This window comes from Nerophis ophidion, linkage group LG20 (assembly GCF_033978795.1).
Source record: "Nerophis ophidion isolate RoL-2023_Sa linkage group LG20, RoL_Noph_v1.0, whole genome shotgun sequence".
NCBI classification, from domain to species: domain Eukaryota; kingdom Metazoa; phylum Chordata; class Actinopteri; order Syngnathiformes; family Syngnathidae; genus Nerophis; species Nerophis ophidion.
Genome location: NC_084630.1, coordinates 23,048,522 through 23,069,844, shown reverse-complemented (window position 1 = coordinate 23,069,844; position 21,323 = coordinate 23,048,522). Strand labels below are relative to the sequence as shown.

At 37.9% G+C, this 21,323-nt stretch overlaps 1 protein-coding gene across 7 annotated transcripts in view; it reads left to right on the top strand.

Moving 5' to 3' along the window:
* Positions 1-21,323, top strand: part of vps54 (VPS54 subunit of GARP complex) — a 60,082-nt gene that overhangs the window by 8,033 nt on the left and 30,726 nt on the right. For 6 of the 7 annotated variants that reach the window (XR_009803128.1, XM_061880702.1, XM_061880704.1 and 3 more), the window contains 5 exons: positions 1,238-1,406; positions 3,900-4,141; positions 12,749-12,836; positions 18,871-18,905; positions 19,621-19,752. Coding sequence is in view for 6 of the 7 variants with exons in the window: in XM_061880702.1 (XP_061736686.1) it covers positions 1,256-1,406; positions 3,900-4,141; positions 12,749-12,836; positions 18,871-18,905; positions 19,621-19,752 (648 nt within the window). In the remaining variant the exon portion in view is untranslated. Of the gene's footprint in view, positions 1-1,237; positions 1,407-2,236; positions 2,330-3,899; positions 4,142-12,748; positions 12,837-18,870; positions 18,906-19,620; positions 19,753-21,323 lie in introns of those variants that run through there. The other variant, XM_061880705.1, reaches the window with a different exon arrangement.

The window sequence follows — 21,323 nt, the reverse complement described above, 5'->3', positions numbered from 1 at the left end:
GTTTCATCTGACCCCAGAACTTTCCTCCAGAAGGTCTTATCTTTCTTTGTCCATGTGATGTTGTCCATATGAGGTTGGGCGCAGTTGGGTGTTTCAACAGGACAATGACCCCAAACACCTCAAAAGTGGTAATGGAATAGCTAAATCAGACTAGAATGAAGGTTTTAGAATGGCCTTCCCAAAGTCCTGACTCAAACATGTGGACAATGCTGAAGAATTGATTGATTGATACTTTTATTAGTAGATTGCACAGTTCAGTACATATTCCGTACAATTGACCACTAAATGTTAACACCCCAATAAGTTTTTCAACTTGTTTAAGTCGGGGTCCACGTTAATCAATTCATGGTACTGTCCATGTCCATGTCAGAAAACCAACACATTTAGTTGAACTGCACCAATTTTGTGGTCAAAAATTCAAGCAGAAGCTTGTGGATGGCTAGCAAAAGCGCCTTATTGCAGTCAAACAAGCCAAGGGACATGTAAGCAAATATCAACATTGCTGTATGTATACTTTTGACCACGACTGTATGTACTTTGATCCTTTAGTGACACATTACGTCACCTCAACTTTGGAACGTTGAACGTCATGAAAGTGTCAATTCCATGTACTCATTGACAGACAAAAGGTGTATAAATAGTTTGACTTTACAAGATTGTCAGTCATAACATACCTACTCAGTGGCCTAGTGGTTAGTGTCCGCCCTGAGATGGGTAGGTCATGAGTTCAAACCCCGGCCGAGTCATACCAAAGACTATAACAATGGGAGCCATTACCTCCCTGCTTGGCATTCAGCGTCAAGGCTTGGAAATGGGTGTTAAGTCACCAAAAATGATTCCCGGGTGCGGCCACCACTGCTGCTCACTGCTCCCCTCACTTCCCAGGGGGTGAACAAGGGGATGAGTCAAATGCAGAGGACACATTTCTCCACACATAGTGTGTGTGCGTGTGTGTGCGTGTGTGTGTGTGACAATCATTGCTACTTTAACTTTAACGTAACATCAAAATAGCTTCAAAGGATTATGGATTTCAAGATATTGATTAAAAGTATTGAAATATTAAACCCAAATATGTTAGTGATGTCAGATTATTACGAGTTGAAGGACACAGGAAGTAGTTCTCCTATCCAAAGGACCCATCAAAATAAATGTCTAGTCGTCAGGATGTCATCTTCCTGCTAATCCTCTCATCCTCATTGTTCAGATTAGTCTGACACGTCTTGGTGTCTCGTTGCAGCTAGCGTGTCTTCATGTCATGGCCGCCCGCCACAACTCCTCCACAGCGCCTCGGCCCGATGGCGCCGGCCGAGACGGCTTGTTCCGCAAGGAGCGGGAGCGGGAGCCTTCGCCCGCCCTGCGTCGGCCCGCCCGCTCGCTGCCTGACGTCTGCCCCAAAGAACCCACCGGTGAGGAAATACTTGTCACTCCGTGTACTTTGGCCGCGCAACTCCCTTACTCAGATTGTAGTGCGCATTAAATCCATGTACTTAAAAGACTTAAGTACACACTTATGTACTTAAAAGACTAAGTGTAAGTACACACATATGTACTTAAAATACTAAGTGTAAGTTCACACCTGCACACTTAAAAGAGTAGATTTAAGTACACACCTGCATACTCAAAAGACAGTGTAAGTACACACCATCATACTTAAAAGACTAAGTGTAAGTACATACCTACATACTTAAAAGACCAAGTGTCTTTACACACCTGCATACTTAAAGGCCTACTGAAAGCCACTACTAGCCACCACGCAGTCCGATAGTTTATATATCAACGATGAAATATTAACATTACAACACATGCCAATACGGCCTTTTTAGTTTACTAAATTACAATTTTAAATTTCCCGGGAGTTTAGTCTTGAAAACGTTGTGTAATGATGATGTGTACGCAAGACGTCACGCGTTTTTTGGAAGTATGAGCGCTATGCACACACACACAGCTAAAAGTCGTCTGCTTTAACGGCATAATTACACAGTATTTTGGACATCTGTGTTGTTGAATCTTTTGCAATTTGTTCAATTAATATTGGAAAAGTCACGGTAGAAAGATGGAGTTGGGCAAGCTTTATCCTTTAGCCACACAAACACACGGTGATTCCTTGTTTGAAATTCCCGGAGGTGAAAATTTACTATGGAACAGAGCGCAGTCAAGCCAACATGGATCCAGACCAAATGTCAACCAGCAGGTTTCGGTGAGAAAATTGTGTTTAAAAAGTCGCTTCTTACCCAAGAAAAGCTGAGCTTGGGCCGCCCATGAAGCTGCCGTCGACATCCCTGAGACATTGTCGTCAACACACCCGTGGAGACACCATTCCGACTATCAGGTACTGTTAAACTCACTAAAACACTAGTAACACAATAGAAAGATAAGGGATTTCCCAGAATTATCCTAGTAAATGTGTTTAAAAACATCGAAATCCGTCCCAATGCATTTGCGTTTATTCATTTATTTTTTCTAGTCCGTCGCTATCAATATCCTCAAACACGAATCTTTCATCCTCGCTCAAATTAATGGGGAAATTGTCTTTTTCTCGGTCCAAATAGCACTTTTTGTTGGAGGCTCCCAATAAAAACAATGTGAATATGTGAGGAGCCCCCACAGTTGCGACGTCAACGTCTGCGACTTCCGGTAGAGGCTAGGCTTTTGTCTCAACACCGACAGTTGCAAACTTTATCGTGGATGTTCTCTACTAAATCCTGTCAGCAAAAATATGGCAATATCGCGAAATGATCAAGTATGACACATAGAATGGACCTGCTATCCCCGTTTAAATAAGAACATCTCATTTCTCTAGGGCTTTAAGTGTAAGTACACAGTTATGTACTTAAAAGAGAAAGTGTAAGTACACACTTATGTACTTAAAAGACTAAGTACACACCTGCTGACTTAAGACTAAGTGTAAGTACACACTTGTTTGTGTGCTTAAAAGATTAGGTGTAAGTACACTAGTGTCTTTAAAATATTACATGTAAGTACACGCTTATGTACTTAAAAGACTAAGTACACACCTGCTGACTTAAGACTAAGTGTAAGTACACACTTGTGTGCTTAAAACATTAAGTGTAAGTACACTAGTGTCCGTAAAATATTACGTGTAAGTACGTACTAAAATGACTTAAAATATTAGGAGTAAGTAAACTGGGGTTCTTAAAATATTAAGTGCATGTATGTACTTAAAAGACTAAGGGTAAGTTCACTTGTGTACTTAAAATGTAATTACTTAAAAGAGTATCGTGTGTACTTAAAATACTAAGTGAAAGTACACACTTTTGTACCTAAAAACTAAGTGTATGTACACTTGTGTACTTAAAAGATTGAGTGTACATGCTTAAAATACTTGAACAATTAAGTGTAAGTACACTTGTGTACTTAAAAATTAAGTCTTAGTACACTAGTGTACTTAAAAGATTAAGACTAAGTACACTTGTGTACTCAAAGATTAGGTGTAAGTACACAGTAAAATACTATGTGTAAGTACACACTTGTATACACTTGTGTACTTAAAAGACAAGGTGTAAGTAGTCACTTGTGTTCTTAAAAGACTAAGTGTAAGTACACACTTGTGTACACTTGTGTTGTTAAAAGACAAAGTGTAAGTACACATTTGTGTACTCAAAAGACGAAGTGTAAGTACAAAGTTGTGTACTTAAAAGACTAAGTATAAGTACACACTAGTATACACTTGTGTACTTAAAATATGAGGTTTAAATACGCACCTGTGTACACTTGTGTACTTAAAAGACTAAGTGTAAGTACACATTTGTGTACTTAAAATTGTAAAGACACAAGTGCACCAATTGAGATCTAGTATGTCTTTAATAAACAACACAGAATAAATAAAGGATGTGATTTTCAAAAATAAATGATCATGAATGTTATATTACTACCTGCAGGAGAGGGGCGGGGCCTGTGTGATGGCCCGTCAGTGGTGGCGGAACACGACAGGTGGACAGTGTACAATTCAAAGGTCAACCTCCCGGCAGCGCTCAATGACCCGCGCCTCGCCAAGCGGGAGGCGGACTTCTTCACCAAAACTTGGGGTGTGGACTTTGCTGAGACCGAGGTCATGCCCTCCTTCTACCTGGCCAATGTCACACGGGAACACTTCCTGTCCTACCTGCAGGATATGTCACAGGTGAGACATGACGACACTGTCTTCTGCTAACCCCACCTACACTCCTTGACCACTTGTGGGCGCCGTGGAAACGTAACACGCTGAAACTATTGTTTTCTTTCCCTTCATGTTTGACTTCCTGTTTCACCTTTTGTTTTACTTCCTGTTCCACTTCTTTTGTACTTCCTGTTTCACTTCATGGTTCACTTTCTGTTTGACTACATTTTGACTTCCTTTTTGACTACATTTTCGCTTCCTGATTGATTACATTTTCACTTCCTGTTTCACTTCATGTATATTTCATATTTTACATTTTCACTTTATGGTTCACTTCCTGTTTTATTTCATGTTTTACTTCATTTTCATTTCATGTTTCTTTTCCTGTTTCACTTCCTGTTCAACTACATTTTCGCTTCCTGTTTGACTACATTTTCACTTCCTGTTTCACTTCATTTTCTCTTCATGTATCACTTTGTGTTTCACTTCCTGTTATACTTCCTGTTACATTTCCTGATTTACTTCCTGGTTCACTTAATTTTCACTGCATGGTTCACTTCCTGGTTCACTTAATTTTCACTGCAAGGTTCACTTCATGTTGTACTTCATGTCATTGTTCACTTCATGTTGTACTTCATGTCATTGTTCACTTCATGTTGTACTTCGTGTTGTACTTCATGTTGTACTTCATGTCATTGTTCACTTCATGTTGTACTTCATGTTGTACTTCATGTCATTGTTCACTTCATGATGTACTTCATGTTGTACTTCATGGTTCACTTCATGTTTTACTCCATGGTTCACTTTATGTTGTACTTCATGTTTTACTTCATGTCATGGTTCACTTCATGTTTTACTTTGTTTTACGTCATGTTTTACTGTATGGTTCATTTCATGTTGTACTTCATGTTGTACTTCATGTTTCACTTCATGTTTCACTTAATTTTCAATTCATTTTCACTTCCTGTTTAACTTCAATTTCACTTCCTGTTGGACTTAATGTTCACTTCCTGTTTGACTTAATTTTCACTTATGGGTCACTTAATGTTTCACTTCCTGTTTCACTTCTGTTTGAGTACATTTTCACTTCATGTTTTACTTCATGTTGTACTTCATGTTTCACTTTTTGTTTTACGTCATGTTTTACTTCATATCATGTTGTACTTCATATTGTTCTTCATGTCATGGTTCACTTCATGGTGTACTTTACTTCATGTTTTACTTCATGGGAGGGCTGGGCGATATATCGATATAAACGATGTATCGTGGGTTTGTCTGCGATATAGAAAATGACTACATTGTACAATTTGAGTATACCTTCTCACGCAGTTGTTTTTAGCTGCGGGCATTACACTAGAGGCGTTTCTCACTCCTTCTCATCACTCCTTCTCACAGAGACGTAAAACAAACCCACCTTCTTACACACGTCACATACTCTCGCCGAGCAGAGAGGTAGCAACATGGCTAACGTTAGCTGAGGCTGGTGGCGCAAGCAGAGCGGAGCGAGTGAGTGACATTACAAGAGAGAGAAGGTGCGAAACTGATCACAAATGGAGGAAGAACAATTAATGCCCACAAAAAACATCATTTTGCGGTGGTTTGGCTTCATGCGGGAAGATATTCAGCAGAAAACAGCAATATACAAAGTATGCAGCAGAAGTGTAACTACAAAAGCTAGCAGCACTACTAATTTGTTCTTTCATTTAAAAAAAGTCACCCACGAGAGAATGAAGAGTGTTTAATAAAAACAGTTTTGGTCAATTTACTTAATTGTGATTTCCTTCTCTGTATGAAAGTAGCATAGAAGAAGAAGAATGTTGTACTTCATGGTTCACTTCATGTTTTACTTCATGTCATGTTGTACTTCATGTCATGGTTCACTTCATGTTGTACTTTACGTCATGTTTTACTTCATGGTTCACTTCATGTTGTACTTCATGGTTCACTTCATGTTTCACTTCATGTTTTACTTCATGTCATGTTGTACTTCATGTCATGGTTCACTTCATGTTGTACTTTACTTCATGTTTTACTTCATGGGAGGGCTGGGCGATATATCGATATAAACGATGTATCGTGGGTTTGTCTGCGATATAGAAAATGACTACATTGTACAATTTGAGTATACCTTCTCACGCAGTTGTTTTTAGCTGCGGGCATTACACTAGAGGCGTTTCTCACTCCTTCTCATCACTCCTTCTCACAGAGACGTAAAACAAACCCACCTTCTTACACACGTCACATACTCTCGCCGAGCAGAGAGGTAGCAACATGGCTAACGTTAGCTGAGGCTGGTGGCGCAAGCAGAGCGGAGCGAGTGAGTGACATTACAAGAGAGAGAAGGTGCGAAACTGATCACAAATGGAGGAAGAACAATTAATGCCCACAAAAAACATCATTTTGCGGTGGTTTGGCTTCATGCGGGAAGATATTCAGCAGAAAACAGCAATATACAAAGTATGCAGCAGAAGTGTAACTACAAAAGCTAGCAGCACTACTAATTTGTTCTTTCATTTAAAAAAAGTCACCCACGAGAGAATGAAGAGTGTTTAATAAAAACAGTTTTGGTCAATTTACTTAATTGTGATTTCCTTCTCTGTATGAAAGTAGCATAGAAGAAGAAGAATGTTGTACTTCATGGTTCACTTCATGTTTTACTTCATGTCATGTTGTACTTCATGTCATGGTTCACTTCATGTTGTACTTTACGTCATGTTTTACTTCATGGTTCACTTCATGTTGTACTTCATGGTTCACTTCATGTTTCACTTCATGTTTTACTTCATGTCATGTTGTACTTCATGTCATGGTTCACTTCATGTTGTACTTTACTTCATGTTTTACTTCATGGTTAACTTCATGCTGTACTTCATGGTTCACTTCATGCTGTACTTCATGGTTCACTTCATGGTTCTTTTCATGTTGTACTTCATGGTTCACTTCATGGTTCACTTCATGTTGTACTTCATGGTTCACTTCATGTTGTACTTTACTTCATGGTTCACTTCATGTTGTACTTTACTTCATGGTTCACTTCATGTTGTACTTCATGGTTCACGTCATGTTGTACTTCATGGTTCACTTCATGTTGTACTTCATGGTTCACTTCATGTTGTACTTTACTTCATGGTTCACTTCATGTTGTACTTCATATTTCACTTCATGTTTTACTTCATGTAATGTTGTACTTCATGTTGTACTTCATGTCATGGGTAAATTCATGTTGTACTTCATGTTTCACTTCATGTTTTACTTCATGTAATGTTGTACTTCATGTTGTACTTCATGTCATGGTTAAATTCATGTTGTACTTCATGTCATGGTTAAATTCATGTTGTACTTCATGTTTCACTTCGTTTTACTTCATGTAATGTTGTACTTCATGGTTCACTTCATGTTTTACTTCATGTCATGTTGTACTTCATGTCATGGCTCACTTCATGTTGTACTTTACTTCATGTTTTACTTCATGGTTCACTTCATGCTGTACTTCATGGTTCACTTCATGGTGTACTTCATGGTTCACTTCATGTTTCACTTCATGTTTTACTTCATGTCATGTTGTACTTCATGTTGTACTTCATGTCATGGTTCACTTCATGTTGTACTTTACTTCATGTTTTACTTCATGGTTCACTTCATGTTGTACTTCATGGTTCACTTCATGTTTCACTTCATGTTTTACTTCATGTCATGTTGTACTTCATGTCATGGTTCACTTCATGTTGTACTTTACTTCATGTTTTACATCATGGTTAACTTCATGTTGTACTTCATGGTTCACTTCATGCTGTACTTCATGGTTCACTTCATGGTTCACTTCATGTTTTACTTCATGTCATGTTGTACTTCATGTCATGGTTCACTTCATGTTGTACTTTACTTCATGTTTTACTTCATGGTTCACTTCATGTTGTACTTCATGGTTCACTTCATGTTTTACTTTACTTCATGGTTCACTTCATGGTTCTTTTCATGTTGTACTTCATGGTTCATTTCATGGTTTACTTCATGGTTCACTTCATGTTTCACTTCATGTTTTACTTCATGTCATGTTGTACTTCATGTCATGGTTCACTTCATGTTGTACTTTACTTCATGGTTAACTTCATGCTGTACTTCATGGTTCACTTCATGCTGTACTTCATGGTTCACTTCATGTTTTACTTCATGTCATGTTGTACTTCATGTCATGGTTCACTTCATGTTGTACTTAACCATGAAGTAAAACATGAAGTAAACTTCATGCTGTACTTCATGGTTCACTTCATGTTGTCATGTTGTACTTCATGTTTCACTTCATGTTTTACTTCATGTCATGTTGTACTTCATGTCATGGTTCACTTCATGTTGTACTTTACTTCATGGTTCACTTCATGCTGTACTTCATGGTTCACTTCATGGTTCTTTTCATGTTGTACTTCATGGTTTACTTCATGGTTCACTTCATGTTGTACTTCATGGTTCACTTCATGGTTCACTTCATGTTGTACTTCATGGTTCACTTCATGTTGTACTTCATGGTTCACTTCATGTTGTACTTTACTTCATGGTTCACTTCATGTTGTACTTCATGGTTCACTTCATGTTGTACTTCATGGTTCACTTCATGTTGTACTTTACTTCATGGTTCACTTCATGTTGTACTTCATGGTTCACTTCATGTTGTACTTCATATTTCACTTCATGTTTTACTTCATGTAATGTTGTACTTCATGTTGTACTTCATGTCATGGGTAAATTCATGTTTCACTTCATGTATTACTTCATGTAATTTTGTACTTCATGTTGTACTTCATGTCATGGTTAAATTCATGTTGTACTTCATGTTTCACTTCATGTTTTACTTCATGTAATGTTGTACTTCATGGTTCACTTCATGTTTTACTTCATGTCATGTTGTACTTCATGTCATGGCTCACTTCATGTTGTACTTTACTTCATGTTTTACTTCATGGTTCACTTCATGGTGTACTTCATGGTTCACTTCATGTTTCACTTCATGTCTTACTTCATGTCATGTTGTTCTTCATGTTGTACTTCATGTCATGGTTCACTTCATGTTGTACTTTACTTCATGTTTTACTTCATGGTTCACTTCATGCTGTACTTCATGGTTCACTTCATGGTTCATTTCATGGTTTATTTCATGGTTCACTTCATGTTATACTTCATGGTTCACTTCATGATTCACTTCATGTTGTACTTCATGGTTCATTTCATGTTGTACTTCATGGTTCACTTCATGTTGTACTTTGTTTCACTTCATGTTTCACTTCATGTAATGTTGTACTTCATGTCATGGTTAACTTCATGTTGTACTTCATGTTGTACTTCATGTTGTACTTCATGTTGTACTTCATGTTGTACTTCATGTTGTACTTCATGTTGTACTTCATGTTGTACTTCATGTTTCACTTCATGTTTCACTTCATGTAATGTTGTACTTCATGTCATGGTTAACGTCATGTTGTACTTTACTTCATGTTTTACTTCATGGTTCACTTCATGTTGTACTTCATGGTTCACTTCATGTTTTACTTTACTTCATGGTTCACTTCATGGTTCTTTTCATGTTGTACTTCATGGTTCATTTCATGGTTTACTTCATGGTTCACTTCATGTTGTACTTCATGGTTCACTTCATGATTCACTTCATGTTGTACTTCATGGTTCATTTCATGTTGTACTGCATGGTTCACTTCATGTTGTACTTCATGTTTCACTTCATGTTTTACTTCATGTAATGTTGTACTTCCATGTCATGGTTAACTTCATGTTGTACTTCATGTTTTACTTCATGTAATGTTGTACTTCATGTCATGGTTAACGTCATGTTGTACTTTACTTCATGGTTCACTTCATGTTGTACTTCATGGTTCACTTCATGTTTCACTTCATGTTTTACTTCATGTCATGTTGTACTTCATGTCATGGTTCACTTCATGTTGTACTTTACTTCATGTTTTACTTCATGGTTAACTTCATGCTGTACTTCATGGTTCACTTCATGCTGTACTTCATGGTTCACTTCATGCTGTACTTCATGGTTCACTTCATGGTTCACTTCATGTTTCACTTCATGTTTTACTTCATGTCATGTTGTACTTCATGTCATGGTTCACTTCATGTTGTACTTTACTTCATGTTTTACTTCATGGTTCACTTCATGTTTCACTTCATGCTTTACTTCATGTCATGTTGTACTTCATGTCATGGTTCACTTCATGTTGTACTTAACCATGAAGTAAAACATGAAGTAAACTTCATGCTGTACTTCCTGGTTCACTTCATGTTGTCATGTTGTACTTCATGGTTCACTTCATGTTTCACTTCATGTTTTACTTCATGTCATGTTGTACTTCATGTCATGGTTCACTTCATGTTGTACTTTACTTCATGGTTCACTTCATGCTGTACTTCATGGTTCACTTCATGGTTCTTTTCATGTTGTACTTCATGGTTCACTTCATGGTTTACTTCATGGTTCACTTCATGTTGTACTTCATGGTTCACTTCATGGTTCACTTCATGTTGTACTTCATGGTTCACTTCATGTTGTACTTCATGTTGTACTTTACTTCATGGTTCACTTCAAGTTGTACTTCATGGTTCACTTCATGTTGTACTTTACTTCATGGTTCACTTCATGTTGTACTTCATGGTTCACTTCATGTTGTACTTCATATTTCACTTCATGTTTTACTTCATGTAATGTTGTACTTCATGTTGTACTTCATGTCATGGGTAAATTCATGTTTCACTTCATGTATTACTTCATGTAATTTTGTACTTCATGTTGTACTTCATGTCATGGTTAAATTCATGTTGTACTTCATGTTTCACTTCATGTTTTACTTCATGTAATGTTGTACTTCATGGTTCACTTCATGTTTTACTTCATGTCATGTTGTACTTCATGTCATGGCTCACTTCATGTTGTACTTTACTTCATGTTTTACTTCATGGTTCACTTCATGCTGTACTTCATGGTGTACTTCATGGTTCACTTCATGTTTCACTTCATGTCTTACTTCATGTCATGTTGTTCTTCATGTTGTACTTCATGTCATGGTTCACTTCATGTTGTACTTTACTTCATGTTTTACTTCATGGTTCACTTCATGCTGTACTTCATGGTTCATTTCATGGTTTATTTCATGGTTCACTTCATGTTATACTTCATGGTTCACTTCATGATTCACTTCATGTTGTACTTCATGGTTCATTTCATGTTGTACTTTATGGTTCACTTCATGTTGTACTTTGTTTCACTTCATGTAATGTTGTACTTCATGTCATGGTTAACTTCATGTTGTACTTCATGTTGTACTTCATGTTTCACTTCATGTTTTACTTCATGTAATGTTGTACTTCATGTCATGGTTAACGTCATTTTGTACTTTACTTCATGTTTTACTTCATGGTTCACTTCATGTTGTACTTCATGGTTCACTTCATGTTTTACTTTACTTCATGGTTCTTTTCATGTTGTACTTCATGGTTCATTTCATGGTTTACTTCATGGTTCACTTCATGTTGTACTTCATGGTTCACTTCATGATTCACTTCATGTTGTACTTCATGGTTCATTTCATGTTGTACTTTATGGTTCACTTCATGTTGTACTTTGTTTCACTTCATGTTTCACTTCATGTAATGTTGTACTTCATGTCATGGTTAACTTCATGTTGTACTTCATGTTGTACTTCATGTTTCACTTCATGTTTTACTTCATGTAATGTTGTACTTCATGTCATGGTTAACGTCATTTTGTACTTCATGTTTTACTTCATGGTTCACTTCATGTTGTACTTCATGGTTCACTTCATGTTTTACTTTACTTCATGGTTCACTTCATGGTTCTTTTCATGTTGTACTTCATGGTTCATTTCATGGTTTACTTCATGGTTCACTTCATGTTGTACTTCATGGTTCACTTCATGATTCACTTCATGTTGTACTTCATGGTTCATTTCATGTTGTACTTCATGGTTCACTTCATGTTGTACTTCATGTTTCACTTCATGTTGTACTTCATGTAATGTTGTACTTCCATGTCATGGTTAACTTCATGTTGTACTTCATGTTTTACTTCATGTAATGTTGTACTTCATGTCATGGTTAACGTCATGTTGTACTTTACTTCATGTTTTACTTCATGGTTCACTTAATGTTGTACTTCATGGTTCACTTCATGTTGTACTTCATGGTTCACTTCATGTTGTACTTCATGGTTCACTTCATGTTGTACTTTACTTCATGTTTCTCTTCATACTTTACTTCATGGTTCACTTAATGTTGTACTTCATGGTTCACTTCATGTTGTACTTCATGGTTCACTTCATGTTGTACTTTACTTCATGGTTCACTTCATGGTTCACTTCATGTTGTACTTCATGGTTCACTTCATGTTGTACTTTACCTCATGGTTCACTTTATGTTGTACTTCATGGTTCACTTCATGTTGTACTTTATGAAGTGAAGTATAACTTTTATCATGTACTAAACCAAGAGAGCTAGGCTAAGACAGCTAAGCCAAGGAAACTAAGCTAGGTTTTCTACATGGTACATCATGTGCATAATAAAGTATGTTGAAGTGTGTGTACTAATGTGTTGTCTTTCTTTCAGAGGGAAAGAATTCATGAGCGTTGTAAGAGCATCTGTCCTGGTAAAGATGACGACATAGACGCAGTCTCCAGCATCAGTACAAGCCAAGGTATACTTTCACTTTTATCAGTAATCACCTTTACAGCAGGTGTCACATGTTTACCTTCACTTTCATCAGTAATCACCTTTACACCAGGTGTCACATGTTTACCTTCACTTTCATCAGTAATCACCTTTACACCAGGTGTCACATGTATACTTTCACTTTTATCAGTAATCACCTTTACACCAGGTGTCACATGTATACTTTCGCTTTTACCAGTAATCACCTTTATACCAGGTGTCACATGTATGCTTTCACTTTTATCAGTAATCACCTTTACACCAGGTGTCACATGTATACTTTCACTTTTATCAGTAATGACCTTTACACCAGGTGTCACATGTATACTTTCACTTTTATCAGTAATTACCTTTATAGCAGGTGACACATTTATGCTTTTACTTTTATCAGTAATCACTTTTACAGCAGGTGTCACATGTATGCTTTCACTTTTATCAGTAATCACCTTTACACCAGGTGTCACATGTATACTTTCACTTTTATCAGTAATCACCTTTACACCAGGTGACACATTTATGCTTTCACTTTTATCAGTAATTACCTTTACACCAGGTGTCACATGTATACTTTCACTTTTATCAGTAATCAGCTTTACACCAGGTCACACATGTATACCTTCACTTTTATCAGTAATCACCTTTACACCAGGTGACACATGTATACCTTCACTTTTATCAGTAATCACCTTTACACCAGGTGTCACATGTATACTTTCACTTTTATCAGTAATCACCTTTACACCAGGTGACACATTTATGCTTTCACTTTTATCAGTAATTACCTTTACACCAGGTGTCACATGTATACTTTCACTTTTATCAGTAATCAGCTTTACACCAGGTGTCACATGTATACTTTCACTTTTATCAGTAATCACCTTTACACCAGGTGTCACATGTATGGTTTCACTTTTATCAGTAATCACCGTTACACCAGGTGTCACATGTATACTTTCACTTTAATCAGTAATCACCTTTACACCAGGTGTCACATGTATATTTTCACTTTTATCAGTAATGACCTTTACACCAGCTGTCACATGTATACTTTCACTTTTATCAGTAATCACCTTTACACCAGGTGTCACATGTATACTTTCACTTTTATCAGTAATCACCTTTACACCAGGTGTCACATGTATACTTTCACTTTTATCAGTAATCACCTTTACACCAGGTGACACATGTATACCTTCACTTTTATCAGTAATCACCTTTACACCAGGTGACACATGTATACTTTCACTTTTATCAGTAATCACCTTTACACCAGGTGTCACATGTATGCTTTCACTTTTATCAGTATTCACCTTTACACCAGGTGTCACATGTATACTTTCACTTTTATCAGTAATCACCTTTACACCAGGTGTCACATGTATACTTTCACTTTTATCAGTAATCACCTTTACAGCAGGTGTCACATGTATACTTTCACTTTTATCAGTAATCACCTTTACAGCAGGTGTCACATGTATACTTTCACTTTTATCAGTAATCACCTTTACACCAGGTGTCACATGTATACGTTCACTTTTATCAGTAATCACCTCTACAGCAGGTGTCACATGTATACTTTCACTTTTATCAGTAATCACCTTTACAGCAGGTGTCACATGTATACTTTCACTTTTATCAGTAATCACCTTTACACCAGGTGTCACATGTATACTTTCACTTTTATTGGTAATCACCCTTATGTAAGTGAATGTGGTGCACCACCACTGCCTTTTTTATTACCACCCCACCTAGAAATTATGTTTTTTACTTGAAAACAAATTGAAGTAATATATTGTAGCCCCAAGAAGAATTCATACGGTCAGATGCTATTTTTAACTTTTATTTCCAATTTTATGATAAGAAACAGCAAAATTTCAACAGGTTTTACCTATCATGTACACACTTTCGTCTCTGTGAGTTTACACTTCCGCCGACACACAACACTTCCTCATTCTCCGCCAATCATGGTTTGTTTGCAAATATGGGAAAACTGACATCAAATGCAAATTTACACAAACATCAAATATTAACATGAGCTGGTTGTTACAGTATAAATTGATACATCCATCCATTTTCTACCGCTTATTCCCTTTCGGGGTCGCGGGGGGCGCTGGCGCCTATCTCAGCTACAATCGGGCGGAAGGCAGGGTACACCCTGGACAAGTCGCCACCTCATCGCAGGGCCAACACAGATAGACAGACAACATTCACATTCACAAACTAGGGCCAATTTAGTGTTGCCAATCAACCTATCCCCAGGTGCATGTCTTTGGAGGTGGGAGGAAGCCGGAGTACCCGGAGGGAACCCACGCATTCACGGGGAGATCATGCAAACTCCACACAGAAAGATCCCGAGCCTGGATTTGAACCCAGGACTGCAGGAACTTCGTATTGTGAGGCAGACGCACTAACCCCTCTGCCACCGTGAAGCCTAAATTGATATATATATATAGCCTATTATTAGCCCACTATTGACAAGTGATTTACCAAAAACTTGACCGCCACAGTGTTTTCCCCCAGTAAATGTGTTAGTTATGGTGGTGTCTCTTCAGGGGGAGGGGCCGTCGCCCCGGACAGGCGGACGGGGAAGGGGGGTGGGGGTAAGGAACAGTGTAACTCGGCCTGTCGCCATCACGTCTCCACCTCATCGCTGCCACCACAGCCTTGGGGGAAACGGATGACAGCAAGTGTATAGTGTATATATATATATAATATATATATATATATATATATATATATATATGTATGTATGTATGTATGTATGTGTGTATACATATATATATATGTATGTATGTATGTATGTGTGTATACATATATATATATATATATATATATATATATATATATATATATATGTATGTATGTATGTATGTATGTGTGTATACATATATATATATATATATATATATATATATATATATACATATATATATATATATATATATATATATATATATATATATATATACATATATATATATTTATATTGTTTGGCAAAATATTTGCAGCCTTTGATGTCTTGTCAGATCCAACAATGTTGGGTAATTGGTATGGTGTGCAATCTCGTGTTTTACCAGCCAGTAAAGACATTTAAAGCCTCCAATTATGGCCCCATGCTACAAATTCAAAATACCATTTTTCCTTGAATAGCCGCTGGGGCGCTAAATAATTTAAAACCTCTTCTCACTCCTGCGCCTATTCAAGGCATGCGGTAATAGTAAGCAGGTGCTAATAACCTTAAAACCTCTTCTCACCCCTGCGCTTACCAATGGCATGCAGCAAAAAATTGAGTGTGATGTGAAGATACCATCACAAAGACAACAAGTTTAACACTCTTACTAATATGTGCCACACTGTGAACCCACACCAAAGAAGAATGACAAACACATTTCTGGAGAACATTGGCTCTGTAACACATTATAAACGCAACAATAGAATTACATTATTAACGCAACAATAAAATTACCCAGAATGCCTCCGGAGGGGCCGACAAACCTGGGACCCCCCATGGGAACTTTCATGTGTGGCACACACACACACATGCGCACACACACCGCACGGTGAGCTAACGTTGCGCTAATAGCTAATTAGCCTTCACCTCAAGGACTGCGAGCGAGCTGAGCTGCCGCTTATGTTTCTAGAACGAAAACGGGCTCATAGTGATGTTACTAGTAGTTGTGTTATAGAGGACTGGGAGGTGTTTATTATAATTTGAGGAGAGTCCACTGCCTTATGCTTACCTGCCAAACACTTTTCTGCTCACCTAACCGTCTCTCCTCTCTGCCTGCCTGTGCCGTGCACACTGACTCCATGCGCTCTGAATATGCACTGCTGATTGGCTGTTACCGCTCTGCGTGTAACCAATCAGATGGTTGTGTGTTTGGGACAATGCTGGGGGACAGAAAGAAGCGGAGCAACTTGTTAAGACGTTGGTTTAGGCGGTGGCTTTTTGTTGTTAAGGCGGGCACCTTAACAACAAAGCGCCGCGGGAAACTCTGGCCAAAAAAAGACATTGATTACCGAAAACTGCGCTGCCGAAACTGGACGTAAACAAAACGCACGCCATTGTTTGGAGCGTCGTCAGCATGTCTGTGATGTGGACGTAACTTTAATATATCCCAGATATACCCGCAGACAGCCACCTAAAAAATGTGCAAATTTTAAGAGGACAGTGGCGGAATGGACAAAGTCCAACTCGAGCAGTCCCTGGCGGTGCGATGCCAGGGATGCTTTTTTCCCTCGCAGAATATGATGAAGCGTATGTAGCACTTGGCTTCACTGGAACCACAAGGAAAGTTGTTTCCTTTAATGTTAATCAATTTACAATGTTATGCAGCGGTATACTTATAACAATTTTATAGCCAAATTATTCATATATATATATATATATATATATATATGTATATATATATATATATATATGTAAATATACAGTATATGTATATACATCAATTAACAGATTTGTTTTAAAATGTATGTAATTATTTTTTAAGTTTTTTTTTAAAGAAATATATCATCATAGTAAATTATGCAAATTATTTGATGATGTCATGGTGACCACCCCCATAACCACGCCCCCGCCACCACTGGTATCTTGGCAGTCTAGGGCAGGGGTCGGCAACCCGCGGCTCTGGAGCCGCATCCGGCTCTTTGACCACTGATGTGGCTCAGCCGAATACTTGCTGATTGCCCCGACAAGTCCGGTAGATTTCCAAATTTAAGTGTCTCTATCAGAAATCTCCTGGGTAAACATTTTTCGATTTTCACCCAGACATCAACTTTGATGACAATGCCTCTAACACCCCATTTACATATCATCACGCCAGGATTTTCACCATGCTATCTGCGTGCCGGCCGACCGGTCACATTTTGAATGCGACCTCTATCTGAACTCATATGCCACTGCAAGGCATACTTGTTCAACAGCCATACAGATCACACTGAGGGTTGTGATATAAACAACTTTAGCACTCTTACTAATATGCGCCACATTGTGAACCCACACCAAACAAGAATGACAAACACAATCCAGGAGAACAGCCGCTCTATAACACAACATAAACACGACAGAACAAATACCCAGAATCCCATGTACATTATAAACCCAGCTGCCACCAACCCAACCAGTCCCCCCCACCCCCAACCCCACCCACCTCAACCGACGCACGGAGAGGTGGGGTGGGGGGGGTTAGGTTGGTGGTAGCTGGGAGTATAATGTACATGGGATTCTGGGTATTTGTTCTGTCGTGTTTATGTTGTGTTATAGTGCGGCTGTTCTCCTGAATTGTGTTTGTCATTCTTGTTTGGTGTGGGTTCACAATGTTGCGCATATTAGTAAGAGTGCTAAAGTTGTTTAAACGGCCACCCTCAGTGTGACCTGTATTGCTGTTGAATAAGGATGCCTTCCAGTCTCTGACGTGTGTCTGACACAGCCTCGTCAAACAATACTTTGGACTGGCAAGCTTTTTGTACAAGCTGTAGGGGGGCTAGCGGTAGTGCCATCATTGTACGCCCTTATTATTGTTCATTGAGTGAATACCAGCGTACATTCAAGAGAATAGTTGCTCTGAAATTCGGGAGTCTCCCGGGAAAATTGGGACGGTTGGCAGGTGTGATGCTGTCAAGCGGCACTCATATAAAACTCGCGGGCCGCGCTGAGACTCCTGGTTTATACATAGCACGAAACAAAAAAAAACCTCTGTATGCAGTATTATTTCATTTTAAATTTCAAAAGAGTTATGTGGCTCCCATTGTTTTCTTTACTTTGTGAAACGGGTCAAAATGGCTCTTTGAGTGGTAAAGGTTGCCAAACCCTGGTCTTAGGGAAAGCCTGTGCCAGTTTTATAGCATCTGTACTAAAATCAAGTGAACTAGGGTTGAGATGATGGGTAAATCCATGATTCTGTACACTTCCTGGTACCTAAAAATACAGCTACTAAGTACACATCCTTGGGTGTGACTACATCAGTATTCAAACATGAGTACACAACATGTTCACTTCATCCTCTTGTTTCTTCTAGAAAAGACACGAGCAGAGTTGGAACAAGTGCCCAAGGTAATACACAAGTGTAATGTCAAAGTACTGCTCAAATATTGTATAAGGGTAGTATTAATCTGGTGTGATAAGGTAATACACAAGTATAATGCAGAAATAAAACTCAAAGTTTTGTACAAAGGTATTAAAAATGGTGTGTAATAGAAAAGTATTGTTATTATTAGTACAGTGTAATAGTATAGTGTAAAAGTAATAGTACTGTGTAATAGTATTGTGTAAGGGTAATATTTGTTCTGTGTAATAGTATTGTTTAATGGTAATATTAGTACTGTGTAATAATATTGTGTAAAGGTAATATTAGTACTTTGTAATATTAGTTCTGTGTTATAGTATTGTGTAAAGGTAATATCAGTTCTGTGTAATAGTATAGTGTAAAGGTAATATTAGTACTGTGTAATAGTATTGTGTAAAGGTAATAGTACTGTGTAATAGTATTGTGTCAAGGTAATATTAGTACTGTGTAATAGTATTGTGTCAAGGTAATATTAGTACTGCGTAATATTAGTACTGTGTAATAGTATTGTTTGAAGGTAATATTAGTACTGTGTAATATTAGTACTGTGTAATAGTATTGTGTCAAGGTAATATTAGTACTGTGTAATATTAGTACTGTGTAATAGTATTGTGTGAAGGTAATATTAGTACTGTGTAATATTAGTACTGTGTAATAGTATTGTGTAAAGGTAATATTAGTCGTGTTGTGTTCATGTTGCAGATCTTCATGAGAGCTGACTTTGCTTTGGAGGAAGCAAACACTTTCAACTTTGTGTTGCCATGGACACACTTTAACAACACCTCCTCTAAAAACTACCAAGACATGTACTCCTCCAAACTACTACAAGAAAAAGTACTTGTACTTCATGTCTCTCCTACTGCATGTCTTCTCCACGTCTCACCCTCTACATGTCTCCCTTCTGCACGTCTCACCTACTATATGTCTCCCTTCTGCACGTCTCACCTACTATATGTCTACATCTTCTACACGTCTCACCTACTATATGTCTACATCTTCTACATGTCTCACCTACTATATGTCTACATCTTCTACATGTCTCACCTACTATATGTCTACATCTTCTACGTGTCTCACCTACTATATGTCTACATCTTCTACGTGTCTCACCTACTATATATCTACATCTTCTACACGTCTCACCTACGATATGTCTACATCTTCTACGTGTCTCACCTACTATATGTCTACATCTTCTACGTGTCTCACCTACTATTTGTCTACATCTTCTACATGTCTCACCTACTATATGTCTACATCTTCTACACGTCTCACCTACTATTTGTCTACATCTTCTATGTGTCTCACCTACTATATGTCTACATCTTCTACGTGTCTCACCTACTATATGTCTACATCTTCTACGTGTCTCACCAACTATATGTCTACATCTTCTACGTGTCTCACCTACTATATGTCTACATCTTCTACGTGTCTCACCTACTATATGTCTACATCTTCTACGTGTCTCACCTACTATATGTCTACATCTTCTATGTGTCTCACCTACTATGTCTACATCTTCTATGTGTCACACCTAATATGTCTCACTTTCTGCACGTTTCACCTACTATATGTCTCACCTTCTGCATGTCTCACCTACTATATGTCTACATCTTCTACACGTCTCACCTACGATATGTCTACATCTTCTACATGTCTCACCTACTATATGTCTACATCTACGTGTCTCACCTACTATTTGTCTACATCTTCTATGTGTCTCACCTACTATATGTCTACATCTTCTACGTGTCTCACCTACTATATGTCTACATCTTCTACGTGTCTCACCAACTATATGTCTACATCTTCTACGTGTCTCACCTACTATATGTCTACATCTTCTACGTGTCTCACCTACTATGTCTACATCTTCTACACGTCTCACCTACTATATGTCTACATCTTCTATGTGTCTCACCTACTATGTCTACATCTTCTATGTGTCACACCTAATATGTCTCACTTTCTGCACGTTTCACCTACTATATGTCTCACCTTCTGCATGTCTCACCTACTATATGTCTACATCTTCTACACGTCTCACCTACGATATGTCTACATCTTCTACATGTCTCACCTACTATATGTCTACATCTACGTGTCTCACCTACTATTTGTCTACATCTTCTATGTGTCTCACCTACTATATGTCTACATCTTCTACGTGTCTCACCTACTATATGTCTACATCTTCTACGTGTCTCACCAACTATATGTCTACATCTTCTACGTGTCTCACCTACTATATGTCTACATCTTCTACGTGTCTCACCTACTATATGTCTACATCTTCTACGTGTCTCACCTACTATATGTCTACATCTTCTATGTCTCACCTACTATGTCTACATCTTCTATGTGTCACACCTACTATGTCTCACTTTCTGCACGTTTCACCT